The 25,891-nt window shown below is 45.9% G+C and overlaps 1 protein-coding gene across 1 annotated transcript in view; it reads left to right on the top strand.

Moving 5' to 3' along the window:
- The window catches only part of DMRT1 (doublesex and mab-3 related transcription factor 1), a 62,596-nt gene that overhangs the window by 2,435 nt on the left and 34,270 nt on the right, over nt 1-25,891 (top strand). The window contains exons 2-3 of the mRNA XM_083420454.1: nt 2,054-2,246; nt 22,196-22,479. Coding sequence (XP_083276580.1) covers nt 2,054-2,246; nt 22,196-22,479 — 477 coding nt within the window. The remainder of the gene's footprint in view (nt 1-2,053; nt 2,247-22,195; nt 22,480-25,891) is intronic.

Raw genomic sequence — 25,891 nt, forward strand, 5'->3', positions numbered from 1 at the left:
CCTAAATAATAGGCATCATCTCTCTCTTAATAGTTCTTAATACATTTTAAAAATACCAGTGATTATACACACACATACACACAATATTAAACCAGACCTCAGAATAGAGATGTAGGAATAGCCATCTTTTTTGGTTATAATACATTTGGCTATACTTTATTTCTAAGATGGCTTGTGCTAGGACCTTAGTATGGATTATATTACTGTGATTTCTCTTTGCTCACTTGTTAAGGAGAAAATTGGAGACTATCCCATATTTCCTTGCATTGTGTAACATATTCTGCCTTTCAAAAAGACACTCTTCCCAACATTTAATTCTGCTCTGCTCCAAAATCACCCATGCCATTTCTTTCAAGCATTACAGAGGAAACACCGCTTGATTGTAAAACACACACACCAAAAAAACCCTCAAATCAGTTTACAAAGAGGACAAAAAAAATTATATGTAAAATGATCCTGAGAGAGATTAAAAATCATCAAATCACGTTATTTAGTAATATAACTTTTTAACCTCAGTCCTAAAGCAAGCCCCCTACTGGGTTAGGTCCTTTATTCAAGAAACCTCTACAGTTATTTTTTCCCTGCAGCCGTTCCTTTTCTTCTAGAGAAACCACGCAGATATCTGAGCAGAATCAGAGAACTCTGGATTTCAATAGTAGTTTTCACCTTTTATTGGAGTGAATTTGAGTCTCTCCACACACCCGGGCCTGAATTTGCCATAATTCCAGGTGCAATCCAGAATTCACTGAAGCAAAGGAAATCTTTTCTTTGTTGTCTTTGGTCAGGAGTCCTGAGTCCTGACGATGGAGATTTTATTTGTACCCTGCTCGTCTGACTGGGTTGCCCCAGCTCCTCTGGGCAGCTTCCAACATATACAAAAACATTATATATATATATATAACCTTCCCTATTTGAACTTCCAGTTTTATATGCAACTTTCTGCACGCATGCAGACAAATATCATTAATGAGGAAAGGTCCAGCGCCGAGGGCCTTCTGGCGGTTCCCTCATTGCGAGAAGTGAGGTTACAGGGAACCAGACAGAGGGCCTTCTCAGTAGTGGCGCCCACCCTGTGGAACACCCTCCCTTCAAATGTGAAGGAAATAAGTAGCTATTCTATCTTTAAAAGACATCTGAAGGCAGCCCTGTTCAGGGAAGCTTTTAATATTTAACGCTATATTGTTCTTAATACTTGATTGGGAGCTGCCCAGAGCGGCTGGGAAAACTCAGCCAGATGGGAGGGGTATAAATAAAAAAATATTATTATTATTAGGTGTGTTTGTTCCTGCTGCAGCCCTTCCCCCAGCCTCGTTTTGTGCTGGTGCATGCAAACTGCTTAAAATGCCGTTCCGGTTCTGCTCTGGCATTTCCCATCAAAGTTGCTGCCGCCGTCGTTCTTTCAATCTGGAGAGGAAACACTGTTTTGCCCCTTCTCTTGTGGGATGTGAAACACAAGAGCAGTCAAGTACAACATTCCTAGAGTGAACATGTTTACACATGGGGAGGAATGTTTGTCCAGCCAGCAGGTAAACTTCCTGTTTCCTTCTGGGCTGTGACAGACTTCCTCTGCATGTGACTAGAGGTGGGCGTGGCCTCACCTGTGCAGGTAACGACAAAAACACAGGGCAGGGCAACCATCTCTCTCTTTTCGACTACATGCATTGAAGAAGCAACATCTGCTTAGCCAAAGATGCTTCCAGCCAAGAGAGAACAAAGGGACTGTCTCCTTATGAGATAGTTTCCAGGTGTATGTTACTTTTCTAAGCTAAGTCTGCCTTCTGGGATCCGATTGTGAACAGAATGTGAGTAAACTCTTTTTATACTTTCATAGAAGACTGTATCGTGTCTTATCTTTTATGAGGGAATAAGGGGAAAATACCAGAACAGTTATTATAGAGGCTTTAGCGAGCCTGAGCAAACGCATCTGCTGCAAGTTTAAAAAGGGGAATGTTACTCTGCTAAATTGTGAACTTGTTAACACAAGTTGGAAAGGCTCTTATCAGACAATATATCCTCTCCTGCATCCCTGAACATTCCCACATCTCTTTCCCAGGTTGCCCTGCGAAGGCAGCAAGCTCAGGAAGAGGAGCTGGGCATCAGCCACCCTATCCCATTGCCCAGCGCCACGGAAATGTACGTGAAGAAAGAGAACAACGCCAGTGGGGGCCCTTCCTGCCTCTTGTTGGAGAGTGCCAGCCCACCACTGCCCACCACGTCAGCTTCCGCGGTGCCAACCTCGTCCACAGGTAAACGCGATGCCAAAGGACCCGGCCCTCACCCCGTAAGATGGCAGTATTTAGAGGCTCTCCCAAGCCAAATAGGAAGCCATTGCCATTTTTATCCCTTTAGCCTTTCATTCAGGAGCATAACCATGTGCTGCCTCACACCAGGTGAGATCATTTGTCCATCTACCCATGGCCGGATTTAGGTTTGATGAGGGAGGCCCTAAGCTCCTGAAGGTGATGGGGCCCTTTCTATGTCCAGCTGTCCTGTGTCAAGAACAAATCGTCACGGTTTTTTGTGATGAATACATGCAATATGGTAATTTCTGGATCGCATCTGAGGGATGCGAGTGGCGCTGTGGTGTAAACCACAGAGCCTCTTGGGCTTGCCAATTGGAAGGTCGGTGGTTCAAATCCCCTCGATGGGATGAGCTCCCGTTGCTCGGTCCCAGCTCCTGCCAACCTAGCAGTTCGAAAGCACATCAAAGGTACGGCTCCAGCGGGAAGGTAAACGGTGTTTCTGTGCGCTGCTCTGGTTCGCCAGAAGCGGATTAGTCATCCTGGCCACATGACCCGGAAAAACTGCGAACAAACATCGGCTCCCTCAGCCAGTAAAGTGAGATGAGTGCCACAACCCCAGAGTCGGCCACGACTGGACCTAACGGTCAGGGGTCCTTTACCTTTACCTTTAATAGGTATCTCAAGCCATTTGCACATGTTGCTGTGCAACCAGTCCATGCAGAATGTAGGCACCCTATATATATAGAAAGGACAATCCAGTGATATTTGAGGGAGCAGGCAAGCAGTCGGGGCCCATGACTTATATAACAGGAGCCTACACAACACAAAACATGGTTGCTGTATGTAGGTTTTATTTTATTTGGTTTTTTTATCTTATATTTTGGAAATGTACACCCAGTTTTTTCTTTAAATTTGTTGGGCCCCCCAAGAGAGTGGGGCCCTAAGCTAGAGCTTGTTTAGCTTATACATAAATCCGGCACTGGTATTACAGACTCTGGCCGGCAGCTGCTCTCCGTGTTCCCAGCAGAGAGAGATCTTTTCCTGCTAGCTGACCATTTTTTAAGAAGAGATGCCAGGAATCTAGGATCTTTCTTCATGTGCAGCATGTGCTCTGCTTATGCGCTGCATCCTGTATCCAAACGAAGTCATCTGCAGTGTGTTTGTGCAGTTTGTGAGAGAGTGTGGCATGCCCACCTCGTATATTTCTCCCGCAGGAGAATGCTCCCGGTTGTTATTAGACAGAAACAACGTTGTTTTGGGGGAAGGGGATAAATACGGTGTGTTCTCCACCATCCGGACCACCAGGACATAGTTGATTTCCCACAGCAAGTATGAAGTGGGGGGGGGGGGGGACACACACGGGGCAGCACTCCTCGCTTTGATTTTGTGCTGCACCGTGCCGTCCGTGTTGTGGCATGTTCCCAGGCAGCCATTTTGTGCCTGGAACCCTCAGCGATGTTAGCCAAATTGCGGAATGTGCCATCTGGTCAAAAAGGGTTCAGGAGGCTTACGGGGACTGCAAGGTCCGTGTCGTGCTCTCTACTGTTGCTACACAGATATTGGGGGGCAGCTGCACATTATGCTTCAGGCAGGTGCCTTTTTACAGGTGTGCAGCTCAAATATGTGTTTTTTTCCTCGGAAGTGGGCTCCGCTGGGTTCAAGGGAGCCTTGCTTCCGGAGAAATGCGGTAGCATAGCTGTCAACTTTTCCCTTTTCTTGGGAGGAATCCTATTCGGAATAAGGGAATTTCCCTTAAAAAAAGGGAAACGTTGACAGCTATGGTGCTTTAGGCAGCCTGAGAATATTGTGGGATTTGATGGGAAGGGGACTGTCAGCATCGAATTATTCACTGCCGCCGAACAAATATGAGCACCTGCAATTCTTGCTCAGTAGGTCTGTTGATTTCCACGGGGGTCAGAATTCCTTTCTGACATTTCCAGAGTAGCAGCGGCTTCAATTTCACCTTGTCGGGATCCCTGCCCCCCCCCCCCCACTTCCTTGCCGCCCTGAGGTCTAGCAGTTTTTCTTGCAAACTTCATCACACCGAACATAGTTTACAGGGAGAGGAATAGGATGTGAAGGAGCCACACAAATCATACAAGGTACCGGGAAAAAAAGTCTTTTTCTCACTGTATCCATTTTATTGGCAGGTCAGAAATATTACAGCGCATTGAGAGGCCAGAGACAATTTTTCTAGGCTCTGGTGACATGCAGTTCTTCAGGAAAATAAAAAAATAAAAAAGCAGGCCGGGAAGCCGTGGTGCCTTGCCAGCATGCACATACCTCATTGTAGTCATGGTAACGCTGGTTATTTTAAAAGGAGTTTGCCTGAGTTGGGGGGAAGAATAGGAAAAAGCTGCAGTAGGGCCTGAACTTTAGGTCGGGGGGAAACGCTCTGGGATTGTGCATCCCTGTTCTCCAGAAACGTGCTCCCAAGCAATTGTGCTTGGAATTGCAGCCTCAACATGTGGGCAGTTTATGATGGTCAAGCGCCAAAATAAGGGCCACCACTTGCAGGAATTCAGGGTAAATCAGTTTAAACAGGTATGGATTAATATCTGTGTTGAATGATGGGGATGGGATGCCCGTGGAAGCCTCTAACCCACTTTCCTAGCTAATGCTAGTGTGGTGTAGTGGTTAAGAGTGGTAGTCTTGTGTGGTGTAGTGGTTAAGAGCGGTAGTCTTGTGTGGTGTAGTGGTTAAGAGCGGTAGTCTTGTAATCTGGTGAACCGGGTTCGCGTCTCCGCTCCTCCACTTGCAGCTGCTGGGTGACCTTGGGCTAGTCACACTTCTCTGAAGTCTCTCAGCCCCACTCACCTCACAGAGTGTTTGTTGTAGGGGAGGAAGGGAAAGGAGAATGTGAGCCGCTTTGAGACTCCTTAAAGGGAGTGAAAGGCGGGATATCAAATCCAAACTCTTCTTCTAATGCTAGAGGAAAATTTGAACCAAGCATTTTTGCAGTGGGATAGTCTGCTGGACCTGAGGGTCATATTCGACGTGTGGCATTAATCTGTCACCTGGAAGAAGTGAGCATGTGGGTCCTTTTTTAAGAGCAAAAGTAGTTGAACTGAGATACAGTGGACACTCAGGTTGCGAACGTGATCTGTGCGGGAAGCATGTTCGCAACCCGCAGTGCCACGTCTGCGCACGCACAGGTTGCGATTTGGCACTTCTGTGCATGCACAAAGCGCGATTTGGCACTTCTGCGCAAGTGCCAAAACCCGGAAGTAACCCGTTCCACTACTTTGGGGTTCAGCGGGGTGCGCAACCCAAAATCATGCAACCCAAAGCGTCTGTAACCCGAGGTATGACTGTACTTGATGGAGACGAAGCGTGTGGGTGGCGGGGAATTAATGGTCTTCTTCTTTGGCGATCCCTCGTAGCCGAGTAAGATTGTCTTCCATGAACATGGTTTTAACAGCAAAGTCCGTAAGTGACTGTGGAGGCCAATTCTGGATTCTCTCGTGGCCTACAAAGAATTGATAAATCACATGTGAAAGGTTTATACTTTCAAACACATCCCAAGTCTTCATTTCCAAGTACGCTTTTTTGATTCGTTTGAATATATAATTTCATTAATTGGATCTATTTTTATCAATTAGTTGTATAGTCTTACATTTCTAGAAACGAAGACTTTTCCATAGGAAAATATAGCAGAGGAGAATTCTTCCTTCCCCATAACCTGGGCATTGTAAGAATCACACTCAAGCCCTGTAGGTGCTCCGATGGCCACAGACAGCTTCCGGAGCAACCATGTTCTATATTAACATTGGACATTTAAAGGGCACGTGGTTCTAGTCCTCATGGAACTTGGTTGCCACAGATATAAGGTAAAGGGACCCCTGACCATTAGGTGCAGTCGTGACCGACTCTGGGGTTGCGGCGCTCATCTCGCTTTATTGGCCGAGGAAGCCGGCATGCAGCTTCCGGGTCATGTGGGCAGCATGACTAAGCCACTTCTGGCGAACCAGAGCAGCGCACGGAAAAGCCGTTTACCTTCCCACCGGAACAGTACCCATTTATCTACTTGCACTTTGACGTGCTTTCGAACTGCTAGGTTGGCAGGAGCAGGGACTGAGCAATGGGAGCTCTCCCCGTCGCGGGGATTCGAACCGCTGACCTTCTGATCGGCAAGTCCTAGGCTCTGTGGTTTAACCCACAGCGCCACCCTCATCCCTTGCCCCAGATATGCACATGGGGAATTAGTGGGTTGAAAATCAGACTTTTAACGTGATTATTAAGATGTCATTGAGAAGACTTGTTTCTCAGCCCTTTTCTTTCTTGCCACATTGACTCTGAACATGTGGTCCTCTGTGGATGTTCGGAAGTGGTACGTGTTGTCCCGTCCCTCGGTCTTTTAATCAGCTCCTTGAAAACACCGATTCCAGAGTTCCTGGCTAAGGAGAAGAAATGGAGTCTGCTAGACCTGAGCCTTAAAGCCACCGTACAGTTCGTCCAGTGTACAGTTTGTACAAAATAAATAACAAAAACAGATTGAGTCTCGCCCAGTTTCTCTCCAGTTTTCTTGAAATCCTACTTTGGAATCCAGCCCTGGGTTGCTGTTTTTTTTTAATATCTTATTATGAAAGGTGGGCATAGATAAATCTGAGCAGATCAAGAGACGGGTGACAAAAATGATGTACGGCTTGTAGAAAAAGAGACTGCGGGTTGATATAACAGTCTATAAATATTTGAGAGGTAATAATAGGGAAGAGGGGGAGGGATTATTTACAGTGTTTGAGGCAATAACAAAGAGCAGTGGCTTGAAACTGAAAAAAAACCTAAAAGTACAAGGAAAATAATTTAATTAAAAGACACTTCCTTTCCTAACTGGAAATGCAATTAGGCAGTTGAATGGCCTGCATGGGGGAAAGGAAGTTCTTCAAGCATCATTGCTGGAGGGATTTAAGATAATTGCCTGGGGTGGTGCTGAAGCCAACTCTTTAGACTTGCAGAGGTTATATATTTCTGCTTACCACCCCGGCCGAAGGTAGCTGATTAGCCATATTCAACTTTGCTGTGCAATAGACCAACCTGGGCTGCGTCTGAATGAGGGTGAATGGATTGTCGGAGGGTCTGGAAGAAAAGCAGGAGCTGTGGGTGCTTGCTCTGGAGAAGAGAAGTTGTAGACGATAGCAAACTTATATACATTAAGGGTTGTCAGAGAAGATGGAGCAGGCATGTTATGTGTTGCTGCAGGGGGAAGAATGAGCAGGGAAGCAAATTTCATCTTAACATTGGGGTGGGAACCAACTTAATGGTATGAGCTGTTCTTCCAGTGGAGCAGACTGCCTATGAAGATGATGGAGATACTCAAGGCTAGATGGCCACTAGTAAGAGATGCTGTGGTTGCATCCTTTATGGTTCTTCTTTGGCGATCCCTCGTAGCCCAGTGAGATTGTCTTCTATAAACATGGTTTTAACCATGAGTCCGTACTTGACTGTGGAGGCCAATTCTGGAACCACACAGTGGGGGACATTGGTTTCTGGGCGGGAGTTGATTGCGGTGTGGATTTGCCAAGCATGCCTTCTTCTTAGCACGTTTCTCCCTTGCGTCTTGAGTTCGAGTGTCTTCAAAGTCCATGACACCTTTGGTAAAGGCTGTTCTCCAACTGGAGCACTTGCAGGCCAGTGTTTCCCAGCTGTCAGTGTTTATACTACTTTTTTTTAGATTTGCCTTGAGAGTGTCTTTAAACCTCTTTTGTTGACCACCAGCATTGCGCTTTCCATTTTTAAGTTCGGAATAGAGTACGGTAGTTGCTTTGGAAGACGATCATCAGGCATCTGAATAACATGACCAGTCCAACGAAGTTGATGTTGAAGAATCATTGCTTCGACACTGGTGATCTTTGCTTCATCCAGTACACTGACATTAGCTTGCCTGTCTTCCCAAGCGATGTGCAAAAAAATTCGGAGAACCCGTTGATGGAATCTTTCAAGGAGTTGGAGATGGCGTTTATACTATTTGTTCCAAATGTTCTGCATTTGTAAGCAATACTTTGCAATGGGGAAGACTTGGAATGACCTTAGGGCTGTGGGGCACTTTGCACATGCCACATGTCTGAAGCACATTCCCTCCTCCACACAGAGTCCTGGGAGTGCTATCTCTACGGATTCCTTGAAGAGAAAGACGCACTGTAATTGCATGATGCGCACACATCCACTGACGATGCCAAAGCTAGCTGGAGGTTTTTGCGATTGTAACGTCCAAACGCAATCCCTTTTCAGCAATACTTGGGTGTGAGAAGCAAGTGCAGGGCTTTCCAAACCTGGTTCTCAAGCTAAATATTTTTTTTTTTGGACTACAGTTCCCATAATCCCTGACCACTGGTCCTACTAGCTAGGGATGATGGGAGTAGTTCAGAAGCAGCTGGAGACCCAAGTATGGAAAGCCCTGGAGTGCTTTGCAGAGCTAAAGGCAATCCCTTACTTGGCCTCTTTGGGCTGGAGTCTGTGCACATTTTCCCATTGAACATAGAGGGGCTCACTTCTGAGTAAGCATGCCAGAGAAGCGAAAAAGGCAACAAGAACAAAGAAAAGGTTTTTCACCAGTTGTTGGAAAGTTTAGTTTCGGCCCTCTACACACTGTTTTGTAGAACAGACGAGGTAACTACGAGGAGTAAGAGCTAGTAGCCGTTAATAGTGCCCAATATTTTAATTGGGCCTGAGAATTTTTTAATTGATTACATTGAGCTGATTAGTAGTGAATGTTGCCTCACTCAATCATTGGCACCGTTCTCAGAGTGCCAGGATCGGCCATATAATAATAATTTATAATAATAATTTATTGTTTTTACTGCGCCCATATCACCCGGCACCGCTTTGCAAAAAAGGAAGAAAGCGGATTCTGTTTTAAATTGGTTGTGATTAATTCTGAGCAAAGGGAAAGCATAGAGAGATAAATGTATTTCTAGGATAGAGCGTAAGTTTGATTGCTGATCACATTTTAAACTATCTTTTGTTTTTAGCGTTACTTCCATATGCAAATTCTTTGCATTTGTTACTTGGGTCTCTCATCAGTTTTTGCTTTTTCTCATCAGCGGCTCTGAGCTGCAAAGCTCACCCATTGCCCCCGTCTGCTTTATTTCAGCTTTGAGCGGGATGTTCCCTGCCTTGCCATTTTCTGCTTTTTAGAAACCACCTGGGCTTCTTTCATCATGTTGCTCCTAATGAAGTGGCCTCTTGTGAGTTCCTATCAGTTGCCACCTCCCTTAGTTTATTTTTAGTGTGAGCTATAATGATTTTATCCTAGTCGTATTTTCTCCAAGGCCTTCGCTTGCAGATACTTGAACAGCTCATACTCCCCTCTCAATATTGCCTTTGATATTCCCTTAATGAAATTTGTTCCATTCTGATTGTAACCAAGCTGGTTTTGTTTCTCCCCCTGAAGGTTTTTTGGTTGCTGTTGTTTTTTTGGCTTTGGGATTGTAAGAGGCATTATTGCTGGGCTTTTCTGCTGCCTTACCTTACAAATCTTAATTTCCAGAATATCCAAATGGTCTTGCACTCGTAGTCTACTTGATGACAACAACACCCTTAGGGTTCAGTTTACGTGCGGCTCTATCATTTATCTTCCCCACCATGTAGCACATTGTGTAACACACGCTAGTCCCCATATGTTTTACTTTTGGGACAGGTTTTGATTTTGAGTGGGAAACTGGCTAGAAAGGAGAAGGCCACACTGGTACTTCTTGCCGGCAGATGACGGAACAAGGCATAACGTTTAGTTTTGGCATTGCATGGGCCAAACATCAAGGATTTTCTGTTGCTGCAGCAATGGCAGAACTAGGTTGAAAAGTACCCTTTCCTATTTCAGGCTGCTTCTTCTTTGGTGATCACTCGTAGCCGAGAAAGATTGTCTTCCATAAACACGGTTTTAACAATGAGTCCGTAAGTGACTGTGGAGGCCAATTCTGGATCCACACGTCCTTCCACAGTGGAGACATTGGTTTCCGGGTGGGAGTTGATCACGGTGTGGATTTGCCAAGCATGCCTCCCTCTTAGCACGTTTCTCCCTTGCGTCCTGAGTTCGAGTGTCTTCAAAGCCCATGACACCTTTGGTAAAGGTTGTTCTCCAATTGGAGCACTCACAGGCCAGTGTTTCCCAGTTGTCAGTGTTTATACTACATTTTTTTTAGATTTGCCTTGAGAGTGTCTTTAAACCTCTTTTGTTGACCACCAGCATTGCACTTTCCATTTTTAAGTTTGGAATAGTCGCTTTGGAAGATGATAATCAGGCATCTGCACAACATGACTAGTCCAACAAAGTTGAAGAATCATTGTTTCAACACTGGTGGTCTTTGCTTCTTTCAGTACACTGGTATTAGTTCACCTGTCTTCCCAGGCAGGTAGAGCAGAACAGCTGCCAATAATATGGACGTATATTGGATTTGGAAACCCTTCTGGTTTCATGCATACCTCTTTTCCCCAGCCCTAGATTTTCATTGGAACCATTGTGGGGAGATTTAGGGAGAACCGGGTCTGTCCAGTGTGCCCAATCTTCCCCACCCCATGTGGACCAAGTTTGACATACAGACAGGACTACCCACTTTCCATCAACCCAAGATAGCAATGACACCAGGTTTACTTTATTGGGTTTATGAAAGCCATGTGGAAACTGTTTTTAAATTCCCTGATGTGCCGGGGGGGTGTGCTAATCTGTTGTTGTTGTTTAGTCGTTAAGTCGTGTCCGACTCTTCGTGACCCCATGGACCAGAGCACGCCAGGCACTCCTGTCTTCCACTGCCACCCGCAGTTTGGTCAGATTCATGTTTGTAGCTTCGAGAACACTGTCCAACCATCTCTTCCTCTGTCGTCCCCTTCTCCTTGTGCCCGCCATCTTTCCCAACATCAGGGTCTTTTCCAGGGAGTCTTCTCTTCTCATGAGGTGGCCAAAGTATTGGAGCCTCAGCTTCAGGATCTGTCCTTCCAGTGAGCACTCAGGGCTGATTTCCTTCAGAATGGATGCGTTTGATGCTAATCTGCGGTGCCTAATTGCTCAGTAATTAACGTTGTACGGCGATCCCTAATGGGAGAACTCTGACACCTTGATATAATTAGTAGAAGCAATGATATAATGGGAAGCAGCTCATTCCTGGAGACGGTGACTGCAGTCGGCGGAGGTGCCAACTTATCGCTGATGGGCGTGGGGGAAAGGCTCTTCGTTTTCCCACTCTATTTAAAACACAACTGAGCGTTGTTCCCGGCAGAAGGGATAAACCTTGAGAAACACTTGAGCTGAAGCCATTGACGTCTTTCTAGATAAAGCCAGTGTCCGCCCACAGACGGCTCTCTTCTCTCTTGCCAATAGGCCTTGCATGGGTACCTGATAATAGTCACAGAAACAGCACTGCTATGGCCTGAATATCACATATTTTCTTTGGAGTTTCAAAGGAAGTTGTCATTGGTTGCTTTGCTTTGTTGGACGGTGACCAGGTTGGTCGTGGAGAGAAGAGACCATGATGGAGCAAGAACTAGCAAGTGCAAAAGTGCCTTTTTAAATAGGGACCTGGCCCAGGAAGGAGTGTCATGCCGTTTTATTCCATATAAGGAAAAGGTAAAGGATCCCTGGAGGGACGCGGGTGGCACTGTGGTCTAAACCACAGAGCCTAGGGCTTGCCAATCAGAAGGTCAGCAGTTCGAATCCCCGCAATGAGCTCCCGTTGCTCGGTCCCTGCTCCTGCCAACCTAGCATTTCAAAAGCATGAAGTACAAGTAGATAAATGGGTACCACTCCGGCGGGAAGGTAAACGGTGTTTCCGTGCACTGCTCTGGTTTGCCAGAAGCAGCTTAGTCATGCTGGCCACATGACCCGGAAGCTGTATGCCAGCTCCTTTGGCCAGTAAAGCGAGATGAGCGCCGCAACCCCAGAGTCGGTCACGACTGGACCTAATGGTCAGGGGTCCCTTTACCTTATATCTGGGGCAACCAAGTTCCATGAGGACTAGAACCACGTGCCCTTTAAATGCCCAATGTTAATATAGAACATGGTTGCTCCGGAAGCTGTCTGTGGCCATCAGAGCACCTACAGGGCTTGAGTGTGATTCTTACAACGCCCAGGTTACCAGTGATGTGGAAGGAAGAATTCTCCTCTGCTATATTTTCCTATGGAAAAGTCTTCATTTCTAGAAATGTAAGATTATACAACTAATTGATAAAAATAGATCCAATGCCTGGACCTAACGATCAGGGGTCCCTTTACCTTTACTTTAAAGGAGCCGGCATTTGTCCACAGACAACTTTCCAGGTCATGTGGCCAGCAGGACTAAAACGCTTCTGTCCCAACGGGACATCGTGATGGAAACCAGAGTGCACAGAAACGCCGATTACCTTCCCGCCGCTGCAGTACCTATTTATCTGCTTGCACTGGTGTGCTTTTGAACTCCTAGGTTGGCAGGGGCTGGGACAGACCAACGGGAGCTCACCCCGTCACAGGGATTCAAACCGCCAACCTTCTGATCGGCAGGCCCAAGAGGCTCAGTGGTTTAGACCCCAGCGCCACCTGCATCCCGGTATATATTCCATGCGTATATACCGTAAGCCAAGACACTATATAAAACCAGCAGCCTCTTGCTTTGCTGCCTACGGGATAGTGAACATTGATTCTATTTTATTTCTCCACTAATGGAATTTTTGTCTTACGGCAACACCATGTATTCATATTAGGCTACTAAGATTGAACAAGGAATATCTTCTTCTGCATGCGCTTGCAGAATTGCAGATTTTTAACGTGGGACGTGTCTGGAGTGGATAATGTTAAGGTGCAGCCCAGCCTGAGTTGAGCTTGGCAGGGAAAATATATTTTGATTGCCTTGCAGCTGACTTGCTAGCTGGACTGCCAAGTGTTTTGCGGGTGGGAGAGATACTTGGATTCTTTGCCCCGTGCGCCGTTGCCCATGTGTCATTCTGTGTGCAATTTAAACATTTGAAAAGTCCCTGACCTTTAGCTTGAGGTGTGACGAAAACACACATTGGACCAGTAGCACAAATGCGGATGTTCGACGCGAACAATTCTGGAAGGTGTCTTGTCCTGCCCCGAACATTTGGCAGTGGGTACAAGTAACATTTCTGACTCCTGAGCAATGCAGCACACCCGAGTGGGGCCCCCAGGATAAATCACACGCTTAAACAATTTACTGCCCACTTTTGTATGTAGGGAGAGTAGAGCTCTTAAAGGTCAAAAAAGCTTCCTTGATAACATAATGCAGTGAGCTGTAACTGCATCAAATCCTGGGGGTTGTAGAGCAGCCCAGGAGAAATAATTATGCCTGGTAATGGGTAATTACAGATAATGGCTCTTTTTGGGGGTGGAAAAAACACACACACACGCACACCCAGCCTTGTCTGGAATGAATATTGCGTAGTACATTAACTTTATGGTAAGCTACAAGTTCGGCACTGAAACAGCACAAGTTGCAAGGAGAATTGGTTTTATTTTGTTTTATTTAAAGGAAGGGCTTATAGGTGGTGGTGGGGAGACACAAGTAGAACGCCAGGCTTCTGCCCCCCCCCCCTTCTCCCCATGCTGCCGTTCGGAAACGCAGCCTTGATTTTGCCTCCGGAAAATGCTGGCAGCGAGGGGCTCAGCAACAAGAATTGCTCTGTCATGATAGGTCTGGTGGGAGAAACACACATTGTTCCCCCGGTTTCTGATTATGACTTTAGGGAGTTGTTTCACAGCAGCCTCAATTCAAGGCTCTTGTCTGACCTCAGCGGCAGCCGGTTACTGCAGCCCGAAGTACAGGCAGGTCTGTTATGGAGGGAGGGAGGATGCTTCAAAGCGGGGGGGGGGGGAGAGAGAGAATGCTGGGAAATGGTTGAGTCAAGAACAGTCGTCTTGGTACTCAGTCAGATTGCGGCTTTTTTTCTTTCTTTTTTTGCAACTTTACCAAACAGTCTTAGTGTTGGCAATTCTGAATTCAAAGGCTTCCATCTCAGATCTGGGGTTCTGTGAATTCCCATGCAAACAGTGCCTTAACATTGCCATGTCCAGAACAGGAGACCGGCAGGCGCAGACACTCAGTGCCCCTGTCCAGCTTAGCATAGAATTGAAGAGTTGAAAGGGACCCCAGGGTCATCTAGTCCAACCCGCTGCAATTCATGAACCTCAGCTGAAGCATCCATGATAGATGGCTGTCCAACGTCTGCTTGAAAACCTCCAAGGGAGGAGGGTCCACCACCTCCCGAGGGAATCTGTTCTACTGTCGGACAGTTATCACCCTCAGAAAGCTCTTCCTGATGTTTATCTGGAATCTCCTTCCTTGTAGCTTGAAGCCATGGGTTCGAGTCCTACCTCCCAGAGCAGGAGAAAACAAGCTTGCTCCATCTTCCATGAGGTGTTTCAAGATGGGTGTCCTATCTCCTCCCTGTCTCCTCGTGTTTGCAGTGGTGGCTAGCCAGCTAGGTCATTCAGAGAAGCCACACCATTTGGTTGATTAATCTGATTTAGGGATTTCACACAAACATGCTCCACAAACTCGCATGAACTCCATGCTCCATAGCACACACGACAACACACACATAACTAGCTGTAAAGCAACATAATGTGATATGTAATAAAACTGTAATTTTAATCATCATATCAAAATGTGCAGTTCCTGATGGCAACATATCATATCTTCTGTATGTATTCATATCGTAAAGTCCAAGGATTGTCAAGTCGTAACGAGGCAATGCAATGACAAACCTAGACAGCATCTTAAAAAGCACAGACATCACCTTGCCAACAAAGGTCCGTATAGTTCAAGCTATGGTTTTCCCAGTAACGATGTATGGAAGTGAGAGCTGGACCATAAAGAAGGCTGATCGCCAAACAATTGATGCTTTTGGATTATGGTGCTGAAGGAGACTCTCGAGAGTCCCATGGACTGCAAGAAGATCAAACCTCTCCATTCTGAAGGAAATCAGCCCTGAGTGCTCACTGGAAGGACAGATCCGGAAGCTGAGGCTCCAGTACTTTGGCCACCTCATGAGAAGAGAAGACTCCCTGGAAAAGACCCGGGAAAGATGGAGGACACAAGGAGAAGGGGACGACAGAGGATGAGATGGTTGGACAGTGTTCTCAAAGCTACCAGCATGAGTCTGACCAAACTGCAGGAGGCAGTGGAAGACAGGAGTGCCTGACGTGCTCTGGCCCATGGGGTCACGAAGAGTCGGACACGACTAAACAACAATGAGGCAATAGTGGTGTTTGTTGCCCATAGCACACAGAGCCACGATCCATGTGGGACATTGAGAAAAAACACCATCGCCCTCAGAACTTGATAACCTATTTAGGGATTATTAAGGTCTCCAGCATCTCCTTTGTTGCCCTGGCCACAACTATTTTGACTCCAGACGATGCTCACAAGAGCCCGTGAGTTAACGGCCCGTGAGTTAACTATTTCCTCACATTATTGCGCTACGTGTTTTGAGTTCGTTTTGGATCTTTGGCACTAATTGCAAACACCTCCCCTTCATTCCCTCAAATTCCTGTTTTGGGGTTGATTTGTAACCCGTCGGCTGAGTGAGAGGCAGGGTGGTTCTGAATGACAGTTGCTGGAAACTTCTCCACTGGTTTGCTTATTTTATAGCTGACCCCACAGCTAGACTTTCTCTAGGAATACACACTCTTCCCTGAAACGAATTATTGCTCACTGCCGTAAGTTAATATGCCGTATGGCCGAAAGGCTTTTGTAGAACATGGAGGATCAATAATGAGGCATTGATCTGGAATGAAAGAGACAGCTGATTTTCACATATAGGAATGCAGTGGGGAAGGTAGCAAATGTTCTGCCTAAGGATGTTAAAACAGGGAGAACTGAGTCACAGTGTTCTTCCCCCGACAGCTGAAATCTTGATTATTATCATTTTACTTTATTGATACAATCAACAACACCAAAGACAGGCATAGGCAAACTCGGCCCTCCAGATGTTTTGGGACTACAACTCCCATCATCCTTAGCTAACAGGACCAGTGGTCAGGGAAGATGGGAGTTGTAGTCCCAAAACATCTGGAGGGCTGAGTTTGCCTATGCCTGACCAAAGATCTCCCTTCTATTTCTGTGCAAATTTCATCGCCCAGAACCCTGAATTTTAAAGCTACATATAAATGCATTAAATGAACAAATGAAACTTAAAGCTTCCCTCTGATCTCAGAAGCTTTAATCTCTTTTACGGTTTTCTCCCCACCTGTGACATCTGTGAACTGGTTTGTTTTCAGATGTGTTAGCCATTCAGTATATTTCTATGCTGCCCGGGATCATTATTAAAACTATAAAAAAGTATAAAGCTCAAAAACATGTTGAAACCAGGGCTAAAAACCATACCAAGCCAACAGCAGGAAACAGACCCCATTTCGAATCGGCAACGGCAATTAATGTCCCCAACTCCCCGTGTGAAGAGATGAGCCTTCATGTATTGGCAGCCTGGTGGGAGGGAGTTCCACTGGCAAGGCACCACCACAGAAAAGGCCCTGTCTGAGTTCATGGGCAGGCCCTCCAAAACGGCTTCTCTTGAGAGCTCAGGGCCTGGGATCTCTAGCGCATGTATTTAACCTGACTATTTTGTGAAGCAACAGTTTTTAATGCCTGTTTGTTGTGTTGTAATTTATGCATTTCTGTATTTATCCCTCTATTGTCTATTTCTTTCCCAAACGGAGAGTTCTCCAGCTTTTTTCTGGAAAGGAAGAAGATTTAGATTGCTCATAATTTATGTTGCCTTGCTATGCACTTTTCAAGCCCTGCGCTAGCCTTGAAATACTATGCTGTCCTCACGCTGCATATAGTATCTTGATTTATGGCAAGCGAATTAGCCACAAGTTGCCTGGAGTGATTTGTTTATTGATTGCAGAAGGCCTTTAATTTCAACTGTGGCATTTTTGTTGAAATATTTAATACATTGCAGTATTGACATTTTAGGAGTTAATGCATTACTAATATGGTGCTGCAGTTTGCCTCAAAAGAGGAAGCAAAAAGAAGTTCCTCTCTCCTCCATGTTTTCTCAAAGGGCTTTCATCAAATTATATTAGAGTTTGGTGACGTCATGCCTGAACGTATGCAAAAAGAGATCAAACCCAACACAGAATTGCAAAGCAACAACAACCAGCAACCTGGGGTGTGCAATATTAAAAAAAATAGAAAATGGCATCTAATCCCAACACCTTAGTGAACATGTTCATATGATTCATTTATAACTGGACCGGGAAACCTTTCTTCTCTTGAAGGCAGTGTAAGGAACTCGGAATATATAAGCTAGGTGCCAAATGGCTCCTTAAACCGGGGTTGTGGCTGGATGGTTACGTGGGAGCCGGTTGAAGTTAAATCCTTCGAAGACAGAGGTCCTGTGGCTGGGACGGGACGATATGGGATTGGGGGGGCAACTCCCATCTCTTGCGGGGGCGCAATTAGTGCCAGCACCGTCCGTTAAGAGTTTGGGTGTAATCTTCGACACCTCCCTTTCCATGGAGGCGCAGATTGCAGCTACAACAAAGGCGGCATTTTTCCATCTCCGCCAAGCTAAGCAGTTGGCTCCTTACCTCTCTCGCCCTGACCTAGCCACTGTGATCCACGCGACAGTCACCTCCAGACTGGATTATTGTAACTCGCTCTACGTGGGGCTGCCCTTGAGACTGACCCAGAAACTCCAGCGGGTGCAGAATGCCGCAGCGAGACTCCTTACGGGGTCTTCACTGCGAGATCACATTCACCCGGTGCTATACCAGCTGCACTGGCTCCCGGTGGAGTACAGGATCAGGTTTAAGGTGCTGGTTTTAACCTTTAAAGCCCTATACGGCCTAGGACCCTCGTACCTACGGGACCGCCTCTCCTGGTATGCCCCACAGAGAAACTTACGGTCTTCAAATAAAAACATCTTGAAGGTCCCAGGCCACAGAGAAGTTAGGCTGGCCTCAACTAGAGCCAGGGCTTTTTCGGCCGTGGCTCCGATCTGGTGGAACACTCTGTCACAAGAGACCAGGGCCCTGCAGGACTTGACATCTTTCCGCAGGGCCTGCAAGACAGAACTGTTCCACCAGGCCTTTGGCCAGGGCACAGCCTGACTCCCTCCATTGGCAATCTTCGCAGAGCTCTGGCCCAATGGTTGCCAGTGGCTTGAATTAATTAATTTTATAATGAATGATTTTAGAGTGTTGTTTGTACTGTTTTATTGTTGTTAGCCGCCCTGAGCCCGGCTTCGGCTGGGGAGGGCGGGATATAAATAAAATTTATTATTATTATTATTGTTGTTGTTGTTGTTTAGTCGTTTACTCGTGTCCGACTCTTTGTGACCCCATGGACCAGAGCACGCCAGGCACTCCTGTCTTCCACTGCCTCCGAGTTTAGTCAAACTCATGCTAGTAGCTTCGAGAACACTGCCCAGCCATCTCGTCCTCTGTCGTCCCCTTCTCCTTGTGCCCTCCATCTTTCCCAACATCAGGGTTTTTGCCAGGGAGTCTTCTCTTCTCATGAGATGGCCAAAGTCTTGGAGTCTCCCCTTCAGGATCTGTCCTTCCAGTGAGCACTCAGGGCTGATTCCCTTCAGAATGGATCACTTGGATCTTCTTGCAGTCCATGGAACTCTCAAGAGTCCCCTCCAGCACCATAATTCAAAAGCATCAATTCTTCGGCGATCAGCCTTCTTTATGGTCCAGCTCTCACTTCTATACATCACTACTGGGAAAACCATAGCTTGAACTATACGGACCTTTGTTGGCAAGGTGATGAATGCCTAGTTGCCATTTTTGGGACCAATACGACCAAAAGTCGTATTTTTCCATAGGACTTTTTTGGTTCCTGAAATTCATTCTGCTTGTGCAGATAAAATATCACGAATCGAATTCTACAGGATGTGTTGCTCGTGTGTGAAAACAGGCAAGACCCAAGAATGCCAAGGCATGCGCTTCCAGACAGTGGAGACATCAGGCCCCATCCTTGTACCCAGGCATCTTCTCTTGGTTGCCAGCGGCTGATGGCCTGGTGCAAAAGGTGGCTGGCAAATGCTGGTTGAAGGTCATGATCCCTTGGAGGTAATCCGTCAGTGGTAGTATTCTAGCACTTGGTGGGACCACTCCCTTTCCTCGCCTTTCTCTCCCTTCCCAGTGGGCTCCTAGGGGAAGGGCAAGTCCCTCTTGCCAGAGGTCTGAACGGATTGTTTTGGAGAGAGCTTTGTCTTGCTCCCTGCAAGATTTCCCCAGCTGCATCAGGGTGGGTAAAAATCAACGATTTTAAAAAAAATTAAAATGGGATTTTAAAAATTTAAATTGGATTTTTTTTTTTTTTAAATCCGATTTTTAAAATAAAATACTCTCGGAGGAAAAATCTTTCTAAAGATAGTTTTTTATTTAAGTTTCATTATAGTCCAAAGGCTATTCATCAGGAAAGAATATTTTAAGTTTTTCATGTGTGCTAAAACTCAGCCTAAACCACAGCTCGCCCCTATACACGAAGCCAAGCCAGAGCACAACCAAGTGCAGTACAGCCATCTTCTCAGAAAAACTCTTCACAAAGTTCAAGAGTTCAAGACACGAAGGCTTTAGCAACTAATCCACACCTAATGACCCACCTAAGTGGGATTCAGGAAATCACTCAAGAAATCACTCAAGATATCCCTCAAGTAATTAAGGAACAAAAGAAGAAAAGGCACACTAGCCTGGGAACCTCCTCTCTGCCCAGAACATTGGAGGCTATACACCACACCTCCTCAACAGTATTTATAGGAACTCAAACACTGAGATCCTGCTCTGTTCCAGTAACAAGAAGCCGAAAGCACCAGCCTGAAGATGACGAGTGAGACCTCGTCGAAACGTCGCCTAGACACCCCAACTTTTACACGGGAAGACACCCGAGGACACCAAAACCTGCATATATATATATATATACACGTTTAACCACATCAGTTAACAAATATGGATACATATGCTATAATGTTATTGATTATTTTTCTCCTTCCAATAAAATACAGCAGAAAAGTTGTCCAAATATAAAGTTAACTTATTAAACCTCACCATAATTTCATAATTACCTGTCAATGTACTTCTAATAGTACAGTGGTACCTTGGGTTACAGACGCTTCAGGTTACAGACGCTTTAGGTTACAGACTCCGCTAGCCCAGAAATAGTACCTCGGGTTAAGAACTTTGCTTCAGGATGAGAACAGAAATTGTGCTCAGGCAGCATGGCAGCAGCAGGAGGCCCCATTAACTAAAGTGGTGCTTCAGGTTAAGAACAGTTTCAGGTTAAGAACATATCTCCGGAATGAATTAAGTACTTAACCCGAGGTACCACTGTATAACCAAATCAGTACTTTTTGATATAACTGTAAAAACTACTCTGAAATTTGATTATTCCAAAAATGAAACCTTCGTCTGGTTGTAAATATTAAGATTATACCAGCAAGAATGAGTCTTTCTGTAAAAAAAATAAAAAATTAAATCAAGTCTTACTGACTAATGATTTAAATTGTGATTTAAATTGATTTGATTTAAATCAAATCCAATCTGAGTTGCATGAAGCCCCTCAGGTGAATTTGCCCTAGGTGGTAGGTTTTATGTGAACCGGTATTTGTAAACTTGAATCAGAACTAATATTAAGGCTGCTTGCTGTTTTTATGTGTTACATGATTCCTTAACTAATTGGGGTTAGTTTTCTGTGCCTGAACATATAAAACCAAAGGAAATGAACTGTCCACCCAAAGTGCTGATTTCTAGGATTGATATGTGAGACTTGTTGTTTTCCCATAGTGCATTTCCTTGTTTGGATCAGATGGTGCCAGTCTTTGGAAATCCAGCTGAAATCAACGGGTGGATGTAACCCATCTATATATAAAAAAGCTAAATTTCTTACTGAGAACCTTTAGGGTAGAAGAATGATACTATATTCCATTGCATGGCAGCAGGGTTTTTCACCAATGATGCTCATTGAGTGACAAGGAGCCAGACACCGTGTCTCAGCCTGGCCTGCCTCCCAGAGGCGTTGTGAGGATAAAACTGGGCAATTATTATTATTATTATTATTATTATTATTATTATTATTATTATTATTTAACGCCTTATAACTGCAGGTCTCAGGGTGGTTCACAAGACAAAATCACAATATGAAAACAAAAAATACTGAATCAAACTAAAAACAAAAACAACCCAATAACCACCCCCACAACACATTTAAAAAGGGCATAGGATGTCACATAAGTGCGCCGCCTTGAGCTCTTTGCGGTGGAGGCAGGATAAGACTGCAACAATAATAAAAAATACTGAGGAGTGCAGAATGATTGCCAGTGACCCTGTTTGTAATGTGTGAGAAGACCTTCCTTCCTTCCTTCCTTCCCTCCTTCCTTCCTTCCTTCCCTCCTTCCCTCCCTCCCTCCCTCCCTCCCTCCCTCCCTCCTTCCCTCCTCTTTCTTTCCTCCCTTCCCTCCCTTCTTCCTCCTTCCTTCCTTCCTTCCTTCCTTCCTTCCTTCCCTCCCTCCTCTTTCCTTCCTTCCTTCCTTCCTTCCTTCCTTCCTTCCTTCCTTCACTCACTCTTCTTTCTTTCCTTCTTCCCTCCCTCCCTCCCTCCCTCCCTTCACCCTTCCTTCCTTCCTTCCTTCCTTCCTTCCTTCCTTCCCCCCTTCCTTCCCTCACTCCTTTTCTTTCTTTCTTTCTTTCTCTTTCTTTCTTTCTTTCTTTCTTTCTTTCTTTCTTTCTTTCCTCCCTCCCTCCTTCCTTCCTTCCTTCCTTCCTCCCTTCCTTCCCTCCCTCCCTCCCTCCCTCCTTCCCTCCTTCCTTCCTTTGACATCTGAAGGTGCATGGAGCAGGTCTGTTTCATCGCATCCCTCTGGTTCTGCCCTGTCTTTTGAGTGTCTTTCCCTCCCATCTGCTCCTGCCAAGCCTTTCTCTCTGCAAATTTGAAAAGTGCTTCAGAGATCAGAAGTGGTATTTTGCCAGCTGCTCCTGCTGTTTCCTAACGACTCTCTTTCCCTCCCTGCCCTGTTCTTTGCAGAGGGCCGGATGCTGATCCCGGACCTTCCTTCCCTGGCCAGCAGAGGTCACCTGGAGAGCGCCTCCGACTTGGTCGTGGACTCCACTTACTACAGCAGCTTCTACCAGCCCTCCCTGTATCCTTACTACAACAACCTCTACAACTACTCCCAGTACCAGATGGCTGTGGCCAGCGAAGCCACTCCTGGGGATATGGGGGGCCCACTGGTGGGGTCCCCTGTTAAAAACAGCCTCCGGAGCCTCCCAGCGACCTATATGTCAAGCCAGTCAGGAAACCAGTGGCAGGTATGGTATGGATTGCTTACTTAGAGAAATATGCATCCTGGCTTATAGGGGAAGAAAACGGAAATTGCAGGCAGTTCTGTTGTTGTTGTTGTTGTTTAGCCGTTTAGTCGTGTCCGACTCTTCGTGACCGCATGGACCAGAGCACGCCAGGCCCTCCTGTCTTCCACTGCCTCCCACAGTTTGGTCAAACTCATGCTGGTAGCTTCGAGAACACTGTCCAACTATCTCATCCTCTGTCATCCCCTTCTCCTTGTGCCCTCCATCTTTCCCAACATCAGGGTCTTTTCCAGGGAGTCTTCTCTTCTCATGAGGTGGCCAAAGTATTGGAGCCTCAGCTTCAGGATCTGTCCTTCCAATGAGCATTCAGGGCTGATTTCCTTCAGAATGGAGAGGTTTGATCTTCTTGCAATCCATGCGACTCTCAAGAGTCTCCTCCAGCACCATAATTCAAAAGCATCAATTCTTCGGCGATCAGCCTTCTTTATGGTCCAGCAGGCAGTTCTAGGGGTTGCTAAAAAATAAGACAGAATCAGGAAAAGTATGTTAAAGGGGTCAGAAACAACAGCTTTTTAGGATTCCAAATAACTCTCCTGTCAAATCATGGCTCTGGTTTCAGATTGGCTAAAAACACTGGCAGAGAGCAGCCAGGCTGGCACCTCTCATTTTGCACCAACTGCTCAGAAGGGTGCCTGCACATTTTGCTTCATAACTTTCTTTCTAGGAGGACAAGAGCCGTACATTTTTAGAAAAACGAAAGCTCAAAATATAGAGCCTTTCACCCAGGGGTGTCGGTAAAGGTCTGCATGGGTGTCATAGCACCCATGGGTGCTGGGTTGGCAACCCTCGGTTTATACGATTTCAGATCTCTCTGATAAGCATCCAGGGTGACTTTGTATCTCAGGGTCCATTTGCTATTTGTTGTTTTTTTAAGATTTGTTCAAGGTGTCATTTAAAGAAAACGCAGCATGCCCCATATGCTCAGGGAAGAGGATTCACACATAAGCAATTACTACAAAGTGGCCTATAAATATCTACCATATTTGTTACAATATAAAATAGATAATGTGCATCTAACTCAAACCTATAAATAAGTAAGTAGCAGAGAGACAGGGAGATAGGAGATAATTTGTTGTTTTTTAAAGAGTCACATTATGTCAAAGTATTAAGTCAGCCGTGATATAATATTTATTGGGCTTGGTAACTTGTCAAACGCCTTTCACCAAAGGCAATGAGCAGTCGCTCTGATTGTAGGGAAAGTTTTGTTTTCTTTCTTCTTGGCTTATGGTCTACTAACTTTTCCTGTGGTTACAGGGGTAGGCAACCTAAGGCCCGGGGGCCGGATCTGGCCCAATCGCCTTCTCAATCTGGCCCGCGGACGGTCCAGGAATCAGCATGTTTTTACATGAGTAGAATGTGTGCTTTTATTTAAAATGCATCTCTGGGTTATTTGTGGGGCATAGGAATTCATTCATTCCCCCCCCCAAAAAATATAGTCCGGCCCCCCACAAGGTCTGAGGGACAGTGGACCAGCCCTCTGCTGAAAAAGTTTGCTGACCCCTGGGTTAGTTGCCCAGTTTTCCAAAAACCAAGTGGTAGGCTTAGAAATACATCTCTTTCCAATGCTTTTTGTCCATTCAGCTGCTGTCAGAAATAGGTGTTGCGGGATAACCTCTGCAGGGTATGCAGCCTTAGAGAAAACACGCACCTTTAAAACACATTCAACACATATTTAAAGCACAGAGCTACATTTCCCAGCACCCACAACAAACTACAGTTCCCAGAATCCTTAAAGGGGGACTCACACCATATGCTTTCAATGTGTGATGTGGATCTTCACCCTTTCTGCAGTCAGGAATCCTTTAAGCAAGCTAAATGGGAATTCTGGACCCTTCTGCTGAAAGTTTTATCCTTGAGGTTCAACTGTCAGGTCTCCCCTGCAGATGACCTTTATTATTGTGGAAGCTTTAATAAGTTTCTCTTCTAGCCAAGGACAGCGGGCAAAGAAAAGGGAGTCCAAAAGGTTGTGACATTAAACCTCGGATTACTAGATGGCTATGAATTAAGACTCTGAAGCTTTATGTTTTAAATGTAACATGATAAAAAAAACCAACACAAATATAAATCATCATGTTCCCTTTCGGGTAGCTCTATTTCCTTCCTGCGGCAGTGATTAGGGAGAAAATGCAAAACAACTGCCACGGAAAGCGAAAATGAAAAATTAATTGGCTGTACCGAGAGATATATTACATTGTTAATTACAAGAGGTGTTGAGCTTGTTGACCTAAACAACTTGTGTGTGAAGGATTTTTAAAAAAACACCACCGGCATCCTTTTAAGCGCTTTGGAGTGTGGTCTCTGAAAGTAGTTGCCTCCCCAGTGAAGAAAATGCTGCCCTCCTCACCTCTGCCCTCCTTAGAGTCCTCCAACGGGAGTCTCCAAAAATGTCTGTCCACAACGAGGGCTGCAATGAGTGGAAAGGGATATTTGCGTGACCAAAGGGGGCATCTCCATTTCATGGGGCTCCTCTGGAGACCTCTTTACCAGATTTGTGGAAATCTAGACGGTGACTTATGGGACGCAGGTGGCGCTGTGGGTTAAACCACAGAGCCTAGGGCTTGCCGATCAGAAGGTCGGCAGTTCGAATCCCTGAAACGGGATGAGCTCCCGTTGCTCGGTCCCTGCTCCTGCCAACCTAGCAGTTCAAAAGCATGTCAAAGTGCAAGTAGATAAATAGGTACCGCTCCGGCGGGAAGGTAAACGGCATTTCCGTGCGCTGCTCTGGTTCGCCAGAAGCGGCTTAGTCATGCTGGCCACATGACCCGGAAACTGTACACCAGCTCCCTCGGCCAGTAAATGAGGTGAGATGAGCGCCGCAACGCCAGAGTCGTCTGCAAGAAGATCAAACCGATCCATTCTTAAGGAAATCAGCCCTGAGTGCTCACTGGAAGGACAGATCCTGAAGCTGAAGCTCCAATACTTTGGCCACCTCATGAGAAGAGAAGACTCCCTGGAAAAGACCTTAATGCTGGGAAAGATGGAGGGCACAAGGAGAAGGGGACGACAGAGGATGCGATGGTTGGACAGTGTTCTTGAAGCTACCAGCATGAGTTTGACCAAACTGCGGGAGGCAGTGGAAGACAGGAGTGCCTGGCGTGCTCTGGTCCATGTGGTCACGAAGCGTCAGACACAACTAAACGACACAACAACAACAAACTGGTGAACCCTGGTTTGGACACGGTGCAAAGCCAAGGATCGTGGCTTGCTGCTGTGCTCTTTCCGGGGGGAGGAGTGAAGTTGGAAGAATCTCCTCACCCAGGGTTAGTTGTTAACCATGGTTCCCTCCAAAATATGAACCTGGCCCATGTCCTGAAAGGGCTTGCATGTAATTTTTATTTTTATGAAGTGTGCTTTT

Source organism: Podarcis tiliguerta, assembly GCF_965153285.1.
Source record: "Podarcis tiliguerta genome assembly, chromosome: 17".
In the NCBI taxonomy this organism is placed as follows: Eukaryota; Metazoa; Chordata; class Lepidosauria; order Squamata; family Lacertidae; genus Podarcis; species Podarcis tiliguerta.